Here is a 16064-nt window from a genome sequence, read left to right as displayed (position 1 = left end):
CCCTGGCTTCCGGGTTTATCTACCTATTCCAAGACCCCTCCCAGGAATGGGCCGGGTCTTGCAGGTAAGGTCACACCTAATATCCGGTTCCCAAGACCCCTCCCAGAAATGGGTGGGTCTCAGGTCGCTACACGTAAATCCAGGGTGGAGTAACATCTTATAATCCCAAGGGATACTGAGTAATTTTTGTCCTAAAAAGGAATAGTAATGGAGGGAGTGGGCAGAGAGATAGCACAATGATAGGGCATTTGCCTTGCACGTGGCCGATTCAGGAAGGATGGTGGTTCGATTCCCGGCATCCCATATGGTCCCCCTTGCTTGCCAGGAGCAAGTTCTGAATGCAGAGCCAGGAGTAACCCCTGAGCATTGCTGGGTGTGACCCAAAAATCAAAAAAAGGGGGTGGTGGTAATGGGGCTGGAGCGATAGCACAGCAATAGGGTGCTTTTGACTTGCATACGGCTGACCCAGGACAGACCTGGGTTCGATCCGCAGCATCCCATATGGTTCCCCGAGCCAGGAGCTCTGAGTATGCATAGCCAGGAGTAACGCCTGTCACCGGTGTGGCCCAAAAATAATAAATAAATAAATAAACAAACGGTGGTAAGCTAAGGAAGTTTGGGGACTTCTGACTTTTTTTTTTTATTTAAGAATGCTTTTATTAAACAATAGAACATTGCATATATGATTCTACAAACTTTGGCTTCAAGAGTTCTTGAGGCCCTCTGCAGCAGAATCCGGAATGGGTAATTACCTTCCTGGAATGAATTGTTGTCACTCAGATTCAGTCGTGTTATGTGGGAGAGCTGAGAGCTCTGGGACAACATGTGACATCTATATTAGAAAAATTACATGAAGGTACACTCAGTGAATCCAACTGAGATTGCAGGACACCAAACAATTGGTGCAGATGACCACTGAGGTAGAAGGAAGACAGAGATCTTGAAGGATGTAGGGAAGGGCAGTCAGCATCAGTCTGTCCAAGTAGATCAACTGAGGAAAGAAGTGGTAACCTTCCTCAGATGAACCCGATTCACTTCCAAGAAGTTGATATATGCTGGATTCAGGAACCGAAGTCTTCTTGTGTGTACGCACATTACCAATATACATCTTTCTACAGCAAAGGTGCAAGTTTCCAGAGCTCTGCTCAATCTTTCTCTTAAGAAAATAAATAAATCTTTTTATTTTCGAGCCACAAAAATAAAAAAAAAAGTGGCAACAGAGAATTCATTACTTCACATTTGCCCACCCTCTGACTCTTTTTATTTTTGTTTTTGGGCCACATACTGCAGAATTCAGGAGTTACTCCTGGCTCTGCATTCAGAAATGGCTCCTGGCAGACTCGGGGGACCATATGGGGTTCTGGGGATCAAACCCGGGTCGGTCCTGGATCAGCCACATGTAGACAAATGCCCTACTTCTATACTATCATTCCAGCCCCCAGCCTCCCACTCTTTTTTTTTTTTTTTTTTTTTTGGTTTTTGGTTTTTGGGTCACACCTGGCAGTGCTCAGGGGTTATTCCTGGCTCCAGGCTCAGAAATTGCTCCTAGCAGGCACGGGGGACCATATGGGGCGCCGGGATTCGAACCGATGACCTCCTGCATGAAAGGCAGACGCCTTACCTCCATGCTATCTCTCTGGCCCCAGCCTCCCACTCTTAACTACTCAAAATAACAATCCTGTTATAATGTATATAGATTCATGGTCCCCACAAGTACATTGATAAATAAGCTTTATAATTCAGCTATAGGTATTCCATACCTATACACTTGGTAATGTTGGTTTGAGGCTATTGCCTTAAACTGATATTTTACAGATGACTTGCTTGAAAAATAACAAAACGGGCCGGGCGGTGGCGCTAAAGGTAAGGTGCCTGCCTTGCCTGCGCTAACCTTGGACGGACCGCGGTTCGATCCCCCGGTGTCCCATATGGTCCCCCAAGCCAGGAGCAACTTCTGAGCACATAGCCAGGAGTAACCCCTGAGCATTATCGGGTGTGGCCCAAAAACCAAAAAAAAAAAAAAAAAGAAAAAAGAAAAAAGAAAAATAACAAAACTATCCATATTACACCAAGAGCTTTTTACCAAGAAACCAATATAACCTGAAGTGGTGAGGACAGGGAACAAAAATGTCCAGAGCTCTAGAAAGGCCTGCGAAAGACCAAAAATGGAATCTTTTCACATCGTAATAATTCCCAGGAAACCACCTTTCAGCCTCTTCAAATTACCTTAATTTTTAAAGAAATGCTAATAGAAAACCAAAGATCTGGGGCTGGAGATAGAGTACAGTGGGTTGGCAGCCGACCTGGATTTGATCCCTGGTTCACAAAAAACCACCAGAAATAATAGTTGACCAGGAGTAACGCCTGAGCAGAGCTAGAAGCCAGCCTTCATTACTGCCAAGTATGGTTCAAAAGCCAAAACAACAAAACAAAATACTAAACATATTTTATGCCACCTCATCATTACTTTGGTGGTACTCAAGGGACCATATGGGTTGCCAGGGATCAAATCCAGGTCAGCCACATGCAAGGCCAGCACCCTGCCCATGGACTATGTCTTGGGCCCCATCAATAAGGCTTCTTTGGGGGGTAGGGAGAAGAAGGTATTTGAGTTATATTACTCTGCACTCAGAAATTACTCCTGACAGCACTCAGGAGACCACCTATGGGATGCCAGGGATAGAGCCCAGTTTGACTCTGTGCCAGACCCAAGAAGATCCTTTTTTGTTTGGTTTTGTTTGGGGCCCACAGCCAGCAGTACTCGGGCTTACTTCTGGCAGGACTTTCGGGAACGTAAGGGTACCAGGGATCAAACCCAGATTGGTCCCATGCAAGGCAAGAGCTCTATTTGCCATACTGTAACTCTTCCCCTGCCCCACTACCAGCAGACCCATTTCTACTGCTGATATACACCCTAACAATATAAGGGGGAAGAGTTTGGGGGAGTTTTGTTTTTAGGTCAGATCCAGCAGTGCCCAGGGATCCCCCTGGCAGTGCGCAAAGAACCATATAAGGGCTGAGGATTGAACCCAGGTTGATCACATGCAAAGCAAGCACCTTACTGTCTCTCTGGCCCTACATAATTATTTAAGTGACACACTTATTTCTTAGGTTATATTTTCACCAAATAAAGTTCTTAAAAATAACCTTAAACAGGGGCCAGAGCAATAGCTCAGCAGGAGGGCGTTTGCCTTGCATGCGGCTGATCCAGAACAGAATGCAGTTCGATCCCTCAGCATCCCAGATGGTTCCCCCCAAAGCTAGGAGTGATTTTGAGCGCATAGCCAGGAGTAGCTCCTGAGCATCACTGGGTGTGGCCCAAAAATCCAGTAATAATGATGATGATGATGATGATGATGATGATGAAAACAATAATAACCTTAAACAACCAAAAATAGAAATGTTCCCATTTTTAAAAATTGCATGAGTGCAGAGAGATACTACAGCTCATAGGGTGTATGCCACCAACCTGGATTTGACCAAAAAATAAAGTTAAGCGGCTGGAGAGATAGCATGGAGGTAGTATTTGCCTTGTATGCAGAAGGGTGATGGTTTGAATCCCGTTATCCCACATGGTCCCACAAACCTGCCAGAAGCGATTTCTGAGCATAGAGCCAGGAGTAACCCGTGAGCACTGCCGGATGTGACCCAAAAACCAAAAAAGTTTAAAATGCATGATTAGGAAAAAAATGCCCGCCATAGAGACAGGTTGGGCACATTAGTGAAAGGAAGTGAACAATGGTGAGGGGATTGGTGGTGAAACATTGTACACCCAAAACCCAATCATGAATCACTCTGTAACTTTGTAATGCATATTATTTTTTTTTTAAATAACATGTGTGAGGGGTCGTGGCACATCGGTAGGGCATTTGCCTTGCATGCGGCTGACCTAGGATGGACCGAGGTTCCATTCCCTGGCGTCCCATATTGCCCCCCAAGACAGGAGCAATTTCTGAGTGCAGAGCCAGGAGTAACTCCTGAGCGTCACCGGATGTGGCCCAAAAACAAACAAAAAAAGAAAAGAAAAGAAAAGAAAAATTATATATATCTAAACAAATTCTTGTGTGAGAAGGTCACTAATTCCTAAAGCCCAATAATTTCAGGCACATTAGCTCAATAATTTTTAGTTGTTAGCGCAATAGTTTTTAGATTACTCATTTCAAAAATTAGTTTCTGACATGTTGCAGACCTTGTTTCAAATCTCTGGTCCAGCACCAGTTTACCCCAGACCCTTAAGCACCAGCACCAGGAGTAAACCCTGAGTATTTGGAGAACAAAAGTCTCTCTGTGGGGCCGGAGAGATAGCATGGAGATAAGGTGTTTACCCTGCATGCAGAAAACGGTGGTTTGAATCACTGCATCCCATATGGTCCCCCGAGCCTGCCAGAAGTAACCCGAGTGCTGCCAGGTGTGACCCAAAAATTAAAAAAAATAAAAAAAGTCTTTCTGTAACAGAAATACAGAAGGATCCACTAGTAAATAAAATGTATTTTCTATAATTTACTATTATCTTGCAAACAAGTTTGTATCACTTGGAAAAAGATACAGAAATTTGTTTGCAATAAGTATGCATTTCCCATTGTTACTTCAGTTACTAAATTTCTTCTAAGATCTCCTTAAAGCAATTATAATAAAGCAATCATTCCACTAAAAATAAGCAGCTTTCTCCCAAAAAAGAAGTGGGTTAAAAGTTTAAACCCAAGGTAATGGATTCCAAAAGGGTCACAGTATTCCTGTTACAATTCCAAATCAGATAAATGGGAAAATAAAAAAGCTACGTATTGGCAAAATACAAGACTATTTTGCAAATTATTTAAAAAAAATAAATGTCGTTACAAAGCAGGAATGGCATAAAAGTATTTTGATCCTCAAATAGGGAAGGAGGTGTAGTTGATCTTTACCTCCCAGCTGGTTAGAATTGCTGGAGCCATCCTTTAGAGAAAGAATCTGCTATAAATCCAAGGGCTGGTGTTTAAAGAAGAAAATTTAAAAGAAAAAAAAAAGAAAAGAAAAAGAAAAAGGAAAAAAAAAAAGGAGTTTACTATTGTAATCTGCATATTAAGTGGCTTAAATATTTGCCTGCAGGCTATTGTATCTGGGACTTGACACAGAAAGCAGACTGTTCCATAATACCTTAAACTTTCAGGGGACAACTGCGATCCCAGTTTTTTGTGACGTGTGTGTGTGTGTGTGTGTGTGTGTGTGTGTGTGTGTGTCAATTCTGACCCCAGTTTTCTGTGCTGTGTGTATGCATTTCTTCACATTTAGAGAAATGCCACTTTCTACTTAACCCAGAATAGAGTCTCTATTTTGTGGAATATTCAGGTGTATTTTCACTTGGAATTTGGGTTTTCAGTTTCTGTACTGTATTACGGGTTGGGGAAGTTCACCCAGATCTTCTTCCCTGAAGCTGCTGGGAACTCAAAGCAGGAACCCCGTCTGAGAATCAGACAAGACCGAGTCGGAGAAACCGCTCAGGGTACTAACAGCTTGTTTAAAGACCAACATAAATAAAGAGAGGAAAACTGAAGACTCCAAGAGGAACTTCGAGATCCATTTCAGCTTTAATTTTGAAGGTACGCACTCGCGCTTGCTTGCCAAAACCAGCCCTGCCCGTAACATCCTCCTAGTAATACATACCGTAAACCAATGGTCCTCAAACTACGGCCCGCGGGCCACATATTGTATTTATTCCCATTTTGTTTCTTCACTTCTAAATAAGATATATGCAGTGTGCATAGAAATGTGTTCATAATTTTTGTTTTTACTATAATCTGGCCCTCCAACAGTCTGAAGGACAGTGAACTGGCCCCCTGTTTAAAAAGTTTGAGGACCCCTGCGAAACCAAGCCACGCAAAGTCTCTACATGTCCTACCTATTGTTGGTCATCCGGCTCCCAGCCAGGTCTGCCAACCGAAGGTCCCTCATCTCCAATCTCAACCCTCGAATGTCCGTGCACACACCTTAGCAGAAAGACTGAAGTCATCAGACACAACCAGCAAAACAAGGAAAACCTCAAATAACGGTTTAGAACTAACCTCTTCTTAGGAAACTAAGTCGTGGCGGCCCCTTTCCTTTCCAGAGCCCCTCCGACTCCCCAGTACTCCATCCCACTAGTGATCCCGTCCATCTCTCCACCCGGCACGACCCCAAGAAACAATCAGCCAAAGAGGGCAGGGGCAGGAAAGAACGGGGCCGTGGCAGCGCTCGCCTGCGCACCATGCGCTCCACGTCCTTCCGGCCCAGGCCTAGGATGCCGTAGGCGTCCATGTCGAAGGCGACCTCGACCTCGATCTGCGGCGCGCCAGCAGGCGGTTGGCGCGTCAGGACGCGCTTGCCCTCGAACACCCGCACCCGCACGCGCACCGGCCGGGTTGTGGCCTTCACCTCCAAGGCGCTGTCCTGGATGGTGAGCACCGACATGTCCAAGGTGCCACCGCCAGTGAAGCCTCATCCCCCCCATTCTTCCCAGGTAACTTGACCTTACCTGCAAGACCCCGCCCATTTCCTGGGAGGGGTCTTGGAAAGGGTAGATAAGGCTTTGACCAGAGGGGATGAGGCCTTTTGGTCTTCTGCCAGCATGGAGGTCAGAGGGAAGATGGCTGAAAGGAGTTAAGACGCAGGGCTAGCTAAGAATGGCTGAATGCTTAATTGGTTATTGAAGCCTCATCCCCCCATTCTCCCTAGGTAACTTGACCTTACCTGCAGGACCCCGCCCATTCCTGGGAGGGGTCTTGGAAAAGGTTCATTTGCATAAAGACCGCCCCTCCCGCCCACTCAGGGGAATTTGCACAGCTCATTGGCTTTCGACCTGCCAATCAAGTTTTCTCCTTTTCTAAAAGAGCATTGGCTCCTGGGATTTTGATTGGCAGGTTGAGAGCCAATGAGCTGCAAGAATTCCGTCTAGGAGGAGCTGCGGGTGGTTGTTATGCAAATGAGGCCCCGCTGGAGCCCCGCCTCCAGAGGCGCTCGGACGTCTCTCTGAGGCCGCGGGACCCCCGTGTGCGTGTGCGCGTGTGGTTGTGTGTATATCCGTGCTTCTCGAACGTTCTTTTCTTTTCCGGAGGAGGATTGGCTCCTGGGATTTTGATTGGCAGGCCGACAGCCAATGAGCTGTGCGACTTCCCTCGGGGAGGAGCTGGAGGAGGTCGTCATGCAAATAAGGCCCCGCCCAAGCCCCGCCTCCAGAGGCTCGCTCTGAGCATCCGGAGCGGCACTAGTTTCGAGCCACGTGGACCACGTGTGTGGGTTTATACTGTAGCCGCGCTTCTCCAACGCTTTTTCTTTTTTGAAGGAGGATTGGCTCCCGGGATTTTGATTGGCAGGTCGAAAGCCAATGAGCTGTGCGAATTTCCCTGAGTGGGCAGTCTTTATGCAAATGAACTTTCTCCAATTCCCGCCAAGGAGGAGCATCGGGAACCTCAGAGCCGCGGGGTGGCGGCGTCAGTGCATGTGTTTGTGTGTATCCGCCCTCGAACTTTTTTTTTCTTTTCTGAAGGAGGATTGGCTGCCGGACTTTTGATTGGCAGGCCGAGAGCCAATAAGCTGCGCGAATTCCCCTGAAGGGGCGGGAGGAGAGGCTGGGGCTTGGCTGCGCGCAATAGAAGCAGCTCTCCACACCCGTTGAGAGTTTTATTTATTTATTTATTTATTTATTTATTTATTTATTTATTTATTTATTTATTTATTTATTTATTTTTGCTCCCCTGAGTCTGCTCTGTGCAAACTGAGGAAAAGAAAGGGAGGCCCCACGCCAGGATGGGTGCCTCAGCCCTGGGACTGGGCTTCATGTGTGACTAGAACTGCAACTCCTTTTTTTTTTTTTTTTTTTTTTTTTTGGTGTTTGGTTTTTGGGCCACACCCGGCGTTGCTCAGGGGTTACTCCTGGCTGTCTGCTCAGAAATAGCTCCTGGCAGGCACGGGGGACCATATGGGACACCGGGATTCGAACCAACCACCTTTGGTCCTGGATCGGCTGCTTGCAAGGCGAACGCCGGTGTGCTATCTCTCCGGGCCCAGAACTGCAACTCTTGCTCGAGGAGCTTTGGGGGGGTCCCTTTAGGAGAGATTAAAAGGACGAATTGGGGTGGGGGGGCTGCTGAGGAGAAAGTTGCATGCCTTGCATGCAACCGACCCTGGTTCAATCTCCATTATGGCCCCCCAGGACCGCCAGGAGTCACTCCCTGAGCATCATTCTCTGGGTGGGCCCCCCCAAAATCAATCACTACCAACAAAATGAAATGGCCTTGTTAGATTGTTGAGGAGGGAGGAAAGGAAATTTCATGCACAAGGCTGCAGCTTGGGTGCGAATGAGAACAATCTGGGCAAAAGTAAGATGCATCCAGAATAGTGTGGCTCCAAGGGAAAGAGATCTAAGCAGGGAATTCATCTCGACAGATAGACAGCACACTTTTAAAATAATAAAAAATAAAAGCTGATGTACCCCGATCCTTTCCCCTGAAGCTAGGGGAAGGGGCATGGAAGAAAAGGGGTCCTTTGATGTGGACTAATCATTTCAAAGCCACGTTGCAAAGTTTTTGAGAAAGAGTTGACAAAAGTATCTGTGACCAAGAAAGTTGACAGTGCCCTATAGTTAATCAAGGGATCCTGGAGTTTCTTTTATTTCAAGTTCAATGCAATTTCGCATTTTATTTTCTTTGGCTTTTGGGGTCACACCCGGCAGTGCTCTGGGGTTCCTCCTGGCTCTCCGCTCAGAAATCGCTCCTGGCAGGCTCGGGGACCATCTGGGATGCCAGGATTCGAACCATCGTCCTTCTGCACACAAGGCAAACGCCTTACCTATGCTATCTCTCCAGCCCGCAATTTCACATTTTAAAAACCTTATTTACTGGACCATTTTAAACCACAATTATCTCCTTTCCCATGAGAGGGGGGGGGGGAATTATATTGGAAAACCATGTACAGAAATGTTAAGGCAAACAAAGAAAAAGAACATTTCTTCTATCGACGGGAGTACACACTTCTTGGTTATTGAATATTCCTGTAGAGTTCCTTTGTTTCGGTTGTTTAAGGAGGGAATTTGTGGGTTAGAAAGCAATACATACTTTAGAACATTTTTAAGATAATGTGATTTCTAGTGTCCCGGCTACAACGAGAGCCTCAAAACCTTGACAAACCCGAACCCACTAGATCTCTTGTGTTCTCTCTTACCCACCTCAAGCAAAGAAAGATGGCAAAACGGCAAGCAAGACTTTTCTCACACATGAATACTAAAATTAGAGTTCCACAGTAAAGGAGAGAGTTCAGAGGTAAAGGCTTGCCTTCTCTGCAGCAAACTGGTTCGATCCTCACACCTCATAGGGTTCCCCAACACCAAGCCAGGAATGGCACCTGAGCACCATCCCAATGCTCTCCCCCAAAAGAGCTTTGGAATGGAGAGGTTCATTTGTGTTAGTACCATACTATCCCTTGCACAGTTTTGAAAACAAATCTTCCTCTTTTAATGTTTGAATTTTTTTTCATTTTAGGCACTGGGATGAATTCACACTATTAAAGATAGAAATTCATGTATACAATGTTCCAATGCCGAACTCTCCACCAGAGTGCCCTCAACCTATCCCTCTCAAACAAATCATGACATCTTTCTAAAACCATAGAATCAATTCTATTTTTCATGAAGCCATACTTTTTCTGACTAAACTTTTCATCTAATAAGTTTATGTCCCATATTTTGAAAGACATCCTGGGGTGGAGGGCAGAGTGATTGTGCAGCTGGTAGTGTGTTAGCCTTGCAAGTGGCCTACCCAGGTTCACTCCCCGGCTTCCCAGATGGTCTCTCACTTTTGCCAGGAGTGAATCCTGAGGCAGAGCCAGGAGTTACCCCAATGCAAAAGTGGGATGTGGCCCCCAAACAAACAACTAACTATAACTAACTAGCTAACTAAAGACATCCTGAAGGGGTACAGCAGGAAGGGTGCTTGCGTCACATATTACTGACCCAGACTCTATCCCTAGCACTCTTTTGAACTTCATGATGAAATTAAATTACTTAAGACCAATAATAAGGCAGCAAAATCCCCTGCTGATGGGGATGCAAATTGTTTTTTGTTTTGGGGTCACATTGAGGTATGTTTAGGGCTAACTCCTGGCTCTGTGCTCAGGGAATGATGATCCCTGAAGGGCTCAGGGGGAATCACGTGGGGTACAAAGTATTGAATGTAGGTTGGCTGCATCCAAAGCAAGCATCCTACCCATTGTACATCTCTCCAGTCACATGACAATTTTTTTTTTTTTGGTTTTTGGGCCACACCCGGCGGTGCTCAGGGGTTACTCCTGGCTGTCTGCTCAGAAATAGCTCCTGGCAGGCACGGGGGACCCTATGGGACACCGGGGTTCGAACCAACCACCTTTGGTTCTGGATTGGCTGCTTGCAAGGCAAACGCTGCTGTGCTATCTCTCCGGGCCCATGACAATATTTTTTATCTTAAATCTCACCAGGCCCTTTACTTAGTATCTCTTTGTGGGATTAATCCTAAGGTTTTATACATATATGTATGTATATATAGTATGGAAGTAGAATTTTTTAAAAAGTAAAAAAACAATTTATAAAAACTAGACAATAAGGATAGTATATCATATGATGATCATTATGTAGTCCAAAAATATTTACCGTCTTTAATGACACAGGAAAATACTATTAAAGTAATCAAGTGGAAAAATACAAGAGTTTTGTATCTTACAATTTTGTATACAGGATAATTTTATGAAAAACATACCAGAATTTATCAGATGGTAGAATTGTTCCTTTTTGGCCACCTTATAATTTTACAATTTACAACTTATAATTTTAAGATTTGATTATTAACATTTAATTGAAACAAAGTTTGATGATTAGATTACCTACATTGAGATTTTGTGTTGATTTTCACTTGGTGAAAAGAAATGAACTTATAAATGAGGGTGTTTAAAACTATTTATTTTGGGGGAGGCAGAGTGATAGTACAGCGTGTAGACTAGAGTATTTGGTTTGCATGTTTCTGACCCAGGTTTAATCCTTGGCATTCTATTACGGTTCTCCAAGCCCTTCCAGGAATACCCTGAATGAATGCAGAGTCAGGAATAATCCCTGAGCACTGCCAAAAGGACCCACTCCCCCCACAAAAAAATAAAAACCTGCATTTTGACATTTGCTTTTGGAGTCATACCTAGCAGATCTCAGGAACAATTTCTGGCTCTGTGCTCATTAATTCTGATGGTGCTGAAGGAACCATATGTGGTGCTGCTATTCTAATGGTATCAGCTACATACTTTTGATAGTCTCTCCAGCTCTAAAACTATTTCTTCTCATTTATTTAAGGCATTGTGATTTACAAAGCTATCCATAGTGTTTTAGTGTTTTAGTACCAATCCCACCACTAGTGTCAACTTCCCTCCTTCAGTGTTCCTAGAGTATTCCCATACGTCCTGCCTCAGCCATCATCATAACAAGCATCTTTTTTAAATTTGGCTTTTAAAGTTTCGATCCCATGATTTCATTGTTGTTGGCTGTGTGGCTTGGATACTTAGTTCAGTCTTTCTTAACATCTCCCTAAAACCGTTTCTAAATGCAAAGTTTGGGCTTGCTCTCCAGGCCTATGGATGCTCTAGAATACCTATCTTATTTGCTTGTCTCTATTTTCTTTGCTTCTTTATTTGCACTCTGGAGAATATTCTCTTGAATATGTACTTCTCTGTCTCCCTCCCCTCACATCTTTCTAAGTCTCAATAAACTGCCTTGCTTAATTAACAACAACAATAAGAACATCAACAACTGGTTCTATAGTCTGGAAAACTAAAAATCAAACTCTAGGATCTTTTTTTTTTTCTCTCTCTCTTTTTTTTTTTTTTTTTTTGGTTTTTGGGCCACACCCGGCGATGCTCAGGGGTTACTCCTGGCTGTCTGCTCAGAAATAGCTCCTGGCAGGCACGGGGGACCCTATGGGACACCGGGATTCGAACCAACCACCTTTGGTCCTGGATCGGCTGCTTGCAAGGCAAACGCTGCTGTGCTATCTCTCCGGGCCCCAAACTCTAGGATCTTGAGAGACAGTACAAAGGGTAAGTAAGGGCCTCGTTTTACATAAGAAATTAGCAAGTCTGGGTTCTCCTATCTCACTGCCCTGTCAGCTAGAGAGAGCAGGAAGCTGATATAAATTGGTAGAGCAGTACTGATTATACTGCAGCTGATTAAAATGAGAGATTTAGGGGTTGGAGATATAACAGTGGCTTGCAAGTGGCCAGTTGACCAGGATTTAATCCCCAACACCTACATATAGTTAGTTCCCTGAGTAGCAGTGCCCTGAACATCACAGAGTCTGGCCCCCAAACAAACACTCTAATCCCTACCACTGGAAAAATATCAGGCATATAGTCATGATTTCCTAATTTAGTGTTTAGTAAGTGACCTGAGGCACATTATTAAACCAAAAGACTGGAAATAATTACTTTATTTTTCTGTATAAGAAGATTCTCCACATACCTCATATATTTCAATATTAAAAAAATATCGCACCTACCCAAATCTGATTCATATCTGAAATATTTTTATTAGGGATATAAAGACAAATGTACTTAAAACCTGTATGTATGAGTAGCCAGAGTATCTTTCCCTTAATTACTAGAAAACAAAATTTATGAATTTTCTGGAACCATCTCAAGTCCCAGTGTAGGCATAACCTTCATAAGTCTTGGATTGGTTTTAGGAGGTATTGCTGGCTTGCTAAGAAGCTGCAATAAGAGACCAGAGAGATAGCACAGCAGGGAAAATATTTGCCCTGAATAAGGCTAATCTGGTTTGTGGATTCCTGGCACTACACATGGCCCCCTAAATATTGCTAAGAGTGATCCCAGAGCTTAGGACCAGGAATAAGCCCTTAGCACAGCCAGGTGTGACACAAAGCCAAAGCCCAGCAAAATGTAAAAATTGAAGTGGACTAAGTAGCAGTTAATAAACTTGAGAACCTATGAGTAAACTGGAACCAAATTGTTGTTATACTTAAGATATCTATAAATATAGGGCCCAAGAGATAGCACAGCGGTAGGGCATTTGCCTTGCATGCAGCAGATCCAGGATGGATAGTGGTTTGAATCTCGACATCCTATATGGTCCCCCGTGCCTGCCAGGAGCGACTTCTGAGCGCAGAGCCAGGAGTAATCCCTCAGCACGGCTGGGTGTGACCCCCCCCCCAAAAAAAAAGATTTCTATAAATATACTGCCATTTTATAGGAAGTAACTGATCCCAAAATATTTTATCATTTTTTTTTGAGTCTTAAAAAAAACTGTCTTTAAAAGAGAAAGTATAAGATCAAACTAGTTGATGTTGTGGCCTGAGAGATAGTACAGCAGATAGATAATACAACTGACCTAACCTGGGTTCAATCCCTTGCACTACACATGGTCCCCCACGTGTGTAACAGGAGTGATTCCTAAGTGGAGAGCCAGGAGTAAACCTTAAGAAACCATAGATGTGACCCAGAACCAAAATAAAGCCATTCAATAAACTTTGAGCCACTGCCAGGAAACTGAGGCAGAGATCTAGAAGAGCGGCTTCTCCAGGAGAGTAAACTGAATCTGTAATAAGAGGAGATAGATGGTATCTACTTTTGTTTTTCTAGTGTGCTAACTTCAAGACTAGATGATAATGGAATAGTCTGAAATATATAAAAGGGAATCTCTTGGCTTATTTAAGAAAAACCAACCTTGGGCCCGGAGAGATAGCACAGCGGTGTTTGCCTTGCAAGCAGCTGATCCAGGACCAAAGGTGGTTGGTTCGAATCCCGGTGTCCCATATGGTTCCCCGTGCCTGCCAGGAGCTATTTCTGAGCAGACAGCCAGGAGTAACCCCTGAGCAGTGCCGGGTGTGGCCCAAAAACCAAAAAAAAAAAAAAGAAAAACCAACCTCAATATACCATTATTGATAATATTAAATAAATTGTGTGAAATTTGGGCAATCATCTTTTGGTACTAACCTGAAATGAAAAGAATACTCACTGCTAATTCTCACAGCAAGGGAATATTAAATTTTGAACTTAAAAATAAATGAATTATACTGGTAAGAAAGTTGTTTGGGGTTGAGGAGATAATTAAGGACTGGAACACTTGCTTTACATGCAACAGGTCTGGGTTCAAGCCATAATACTACATGTTCTGATCCATTGCACTAGCAATTTTCAGCCAGAAGCAGCCACTGAACGTCTTCAGGTGCGGGCCCTCCTCCCCCCAAAGAGAAAAACATAAAAGTTACTTCTTTAAATAAATTGTATTTGAACTTTGAGAAAAAATAACTCCTTGAAAATGCTCAATTCTATGTCAGTGGATTTTTTTTTAATATGAGGCAATCTAATTTGTTGTCATTTATGCTTACCATGAGATAGTACTTTTCTATATTGAAAAACCAGGGTTTGGCAATCAGAATTTTAGTCAATGCTCTGTGTACTTCTTAAAATTTTCAGGAAGGCCATAATTAGTTGTATTAGTAATGTAAACTTTATTATTTTGGTAATAGAAAATGGAAGTTGTTACTTTTCAGACAGTTGCTTAAAAGAACTGGGTTGAAAAAATTCTGTATAAATAGAAGTAATATACAGACAGTTTACTTCTGAACATAGAGGAGAAGATTTTATTACATAAAAGCAATGGGTTAAAAAAATATAACAAAAATTCTGTGACCCAAAAACTAACTGCATCTTTTACTAATTTACAGAAAATAATCACATTGTAGAATGCATTCATTCATTTGTAATTATTGTAATCATTACATTTGTAGTTTTTGTACAATCAAAATTTAAGGCATATTTCTTTTGTAAAGCTAATTCCACCAATGAAAAATTGCTCATTGAGTCTCTACTGTATTGATACAGTACCTTTAAATTACTGATAATGCTTTTTCCCTATTTGTTAATCAAAGTCTGAGTTCTATATATTTCCTCTTGTTCCCAATAAAAGATTACCTTGTTACTTTAGGCAACATGTTCCTAAATTTGTTTCACTTATCTTAAATCAGTTCTATTCATATGAAATCTTTAATGAATGTCTCTTCTCCTTTCTCTACCAGCTACCCACTATTCCACTGCAATGAAGTGTCTCTGATTTTTCGTTAGTCTAGTTGTTAGAATAAATATTCAAGTTATCATCCTAATTTTAGCAAGAGGTTATAACTTCTTCCTATACTATTATGTTTGTTCTAAGTTAAATTCTGTGCTACACTTTATTACAATAGTTATGAATAGGCATAAAAACAAAATAAGCATTTCTGAAGACATAGAACATCTAATATTACACAAGATACAATAATGAAGACTTGCATACAGTTAACTAAAAATAAAACTGCATATATATTCACAATCAGGAAATACGCCTAGAAGGAGTCACATAGTAAAAAATGTGCATATTTATTTATGTATGTGTGTACATATATATCTTCAAAACAAAGTATTTGTAGTCAAGTTAAAATTCAACCAAACGTTTCTCCATGAAATATTTTTTTAAAACGTGCTAACCATGTTAACCATTTTTCAGTCAATACTTAGGCTTTTGTTATCTTGAAATCTGAAAGCTAAGCAGCATGGTATTTTATTTAATACCAATAATAATTTTTAATAAAAACTCATTCTATCTTATATGTTATATTGCTAAGCTCAGAATAAAACTATTTTATACACATTATTTTTGGTTGCCTGTGATTTATGAAATATCTACTACTGAAGTAACGTAACTTTTGTTTACCCTTCAAATGAACAGATTTAAAAGGGAGGTTCATTGATAAATAAGTAAACTTATGATTGGTGTCACAAACACAATGAAAAAATAAGGACAAATATTTGTAAGTAATACTACTTTTTGTTAAGATACCGGCTTTCAAGATTTTTTTCTTTGTATTCATTTTATATTCTAACCTATAAAATTTTGGCATATCTATTTTTGTCTTACTACGTTTAATAATACGTCAACTAAATTCAGTAGTTTTAAACTTAGAATTATATATGTATTTAAACAGATAAGCTTATCTTTCTTCATATTTTAGTAGTCTAGCAAGTCCTTTTATTTTAGAAGGGACTGAAAGATA

General features: G+C 42.2%; 1 protein-coding gene and 1 non-coding gene across 2 annotated transcripts in view; one reads left to right on the top strand and one right to left on the bottom strand.

Moving 5' to 3' along the window:
- PPP1R36 (protein phosphatase 1 regulatory subunit 36) overlaps window positions 1-6423 on the bottom strand; it is a 28828-nt gene extending 22405 nt beyond the window's left edge. Inside the window, exons 1-3 of the mRNA XM_049770269.1 lie at window positions 6192-6423; window positions 5876-5963; window positions 5374-5439 (exon numbers count right to left, since the gene is read on the bottom strand). Of these exons, the coding sequence (XP_049626226.1) occupies window positions 5374-5439; window positions 5876-5963; window positions 6192-6423 (386 nt within the window). The remainder of the gene's footprint in view (window positions 1-5373; window positions 5440-5875; window positions 5964-6191) is intronic.
- Window positions 6424-13933: 7510 nt separating this feature from the next.
- Window positions 13934-14003, top strand: LOC126005345 (small nucleolar RNA SNORD2). The gene has a single exon (XR_007494473.1). It is a non-coding gene; the product is annotated as a small nucleolar RNA SNORD2 (small nucleolar RNA).
- The last annotated feature ends 2061 nt before the right edge of the window (window positions 14004-16064 follow it).

Source organism: Suncus etruscus, chromosome 3 (genome assembly GCF_024139225.1).
Source record: "Suncus etruscus isolate mSunEtr1 chromosome 3, mSunEtr1.pri.cur, whole genome shotgun sequence".
Taxonomy (NCBI): Eukaryota; Metazoa; Chordata; class Mammalia; order Eulipotyphla; family Soricidae; genus Suncus; species Suncus etruscus.
Note: the sequence above shows the minus strand (reverse complement) of the source record. Positions and strands in the feature narration are given on the sequence as shown.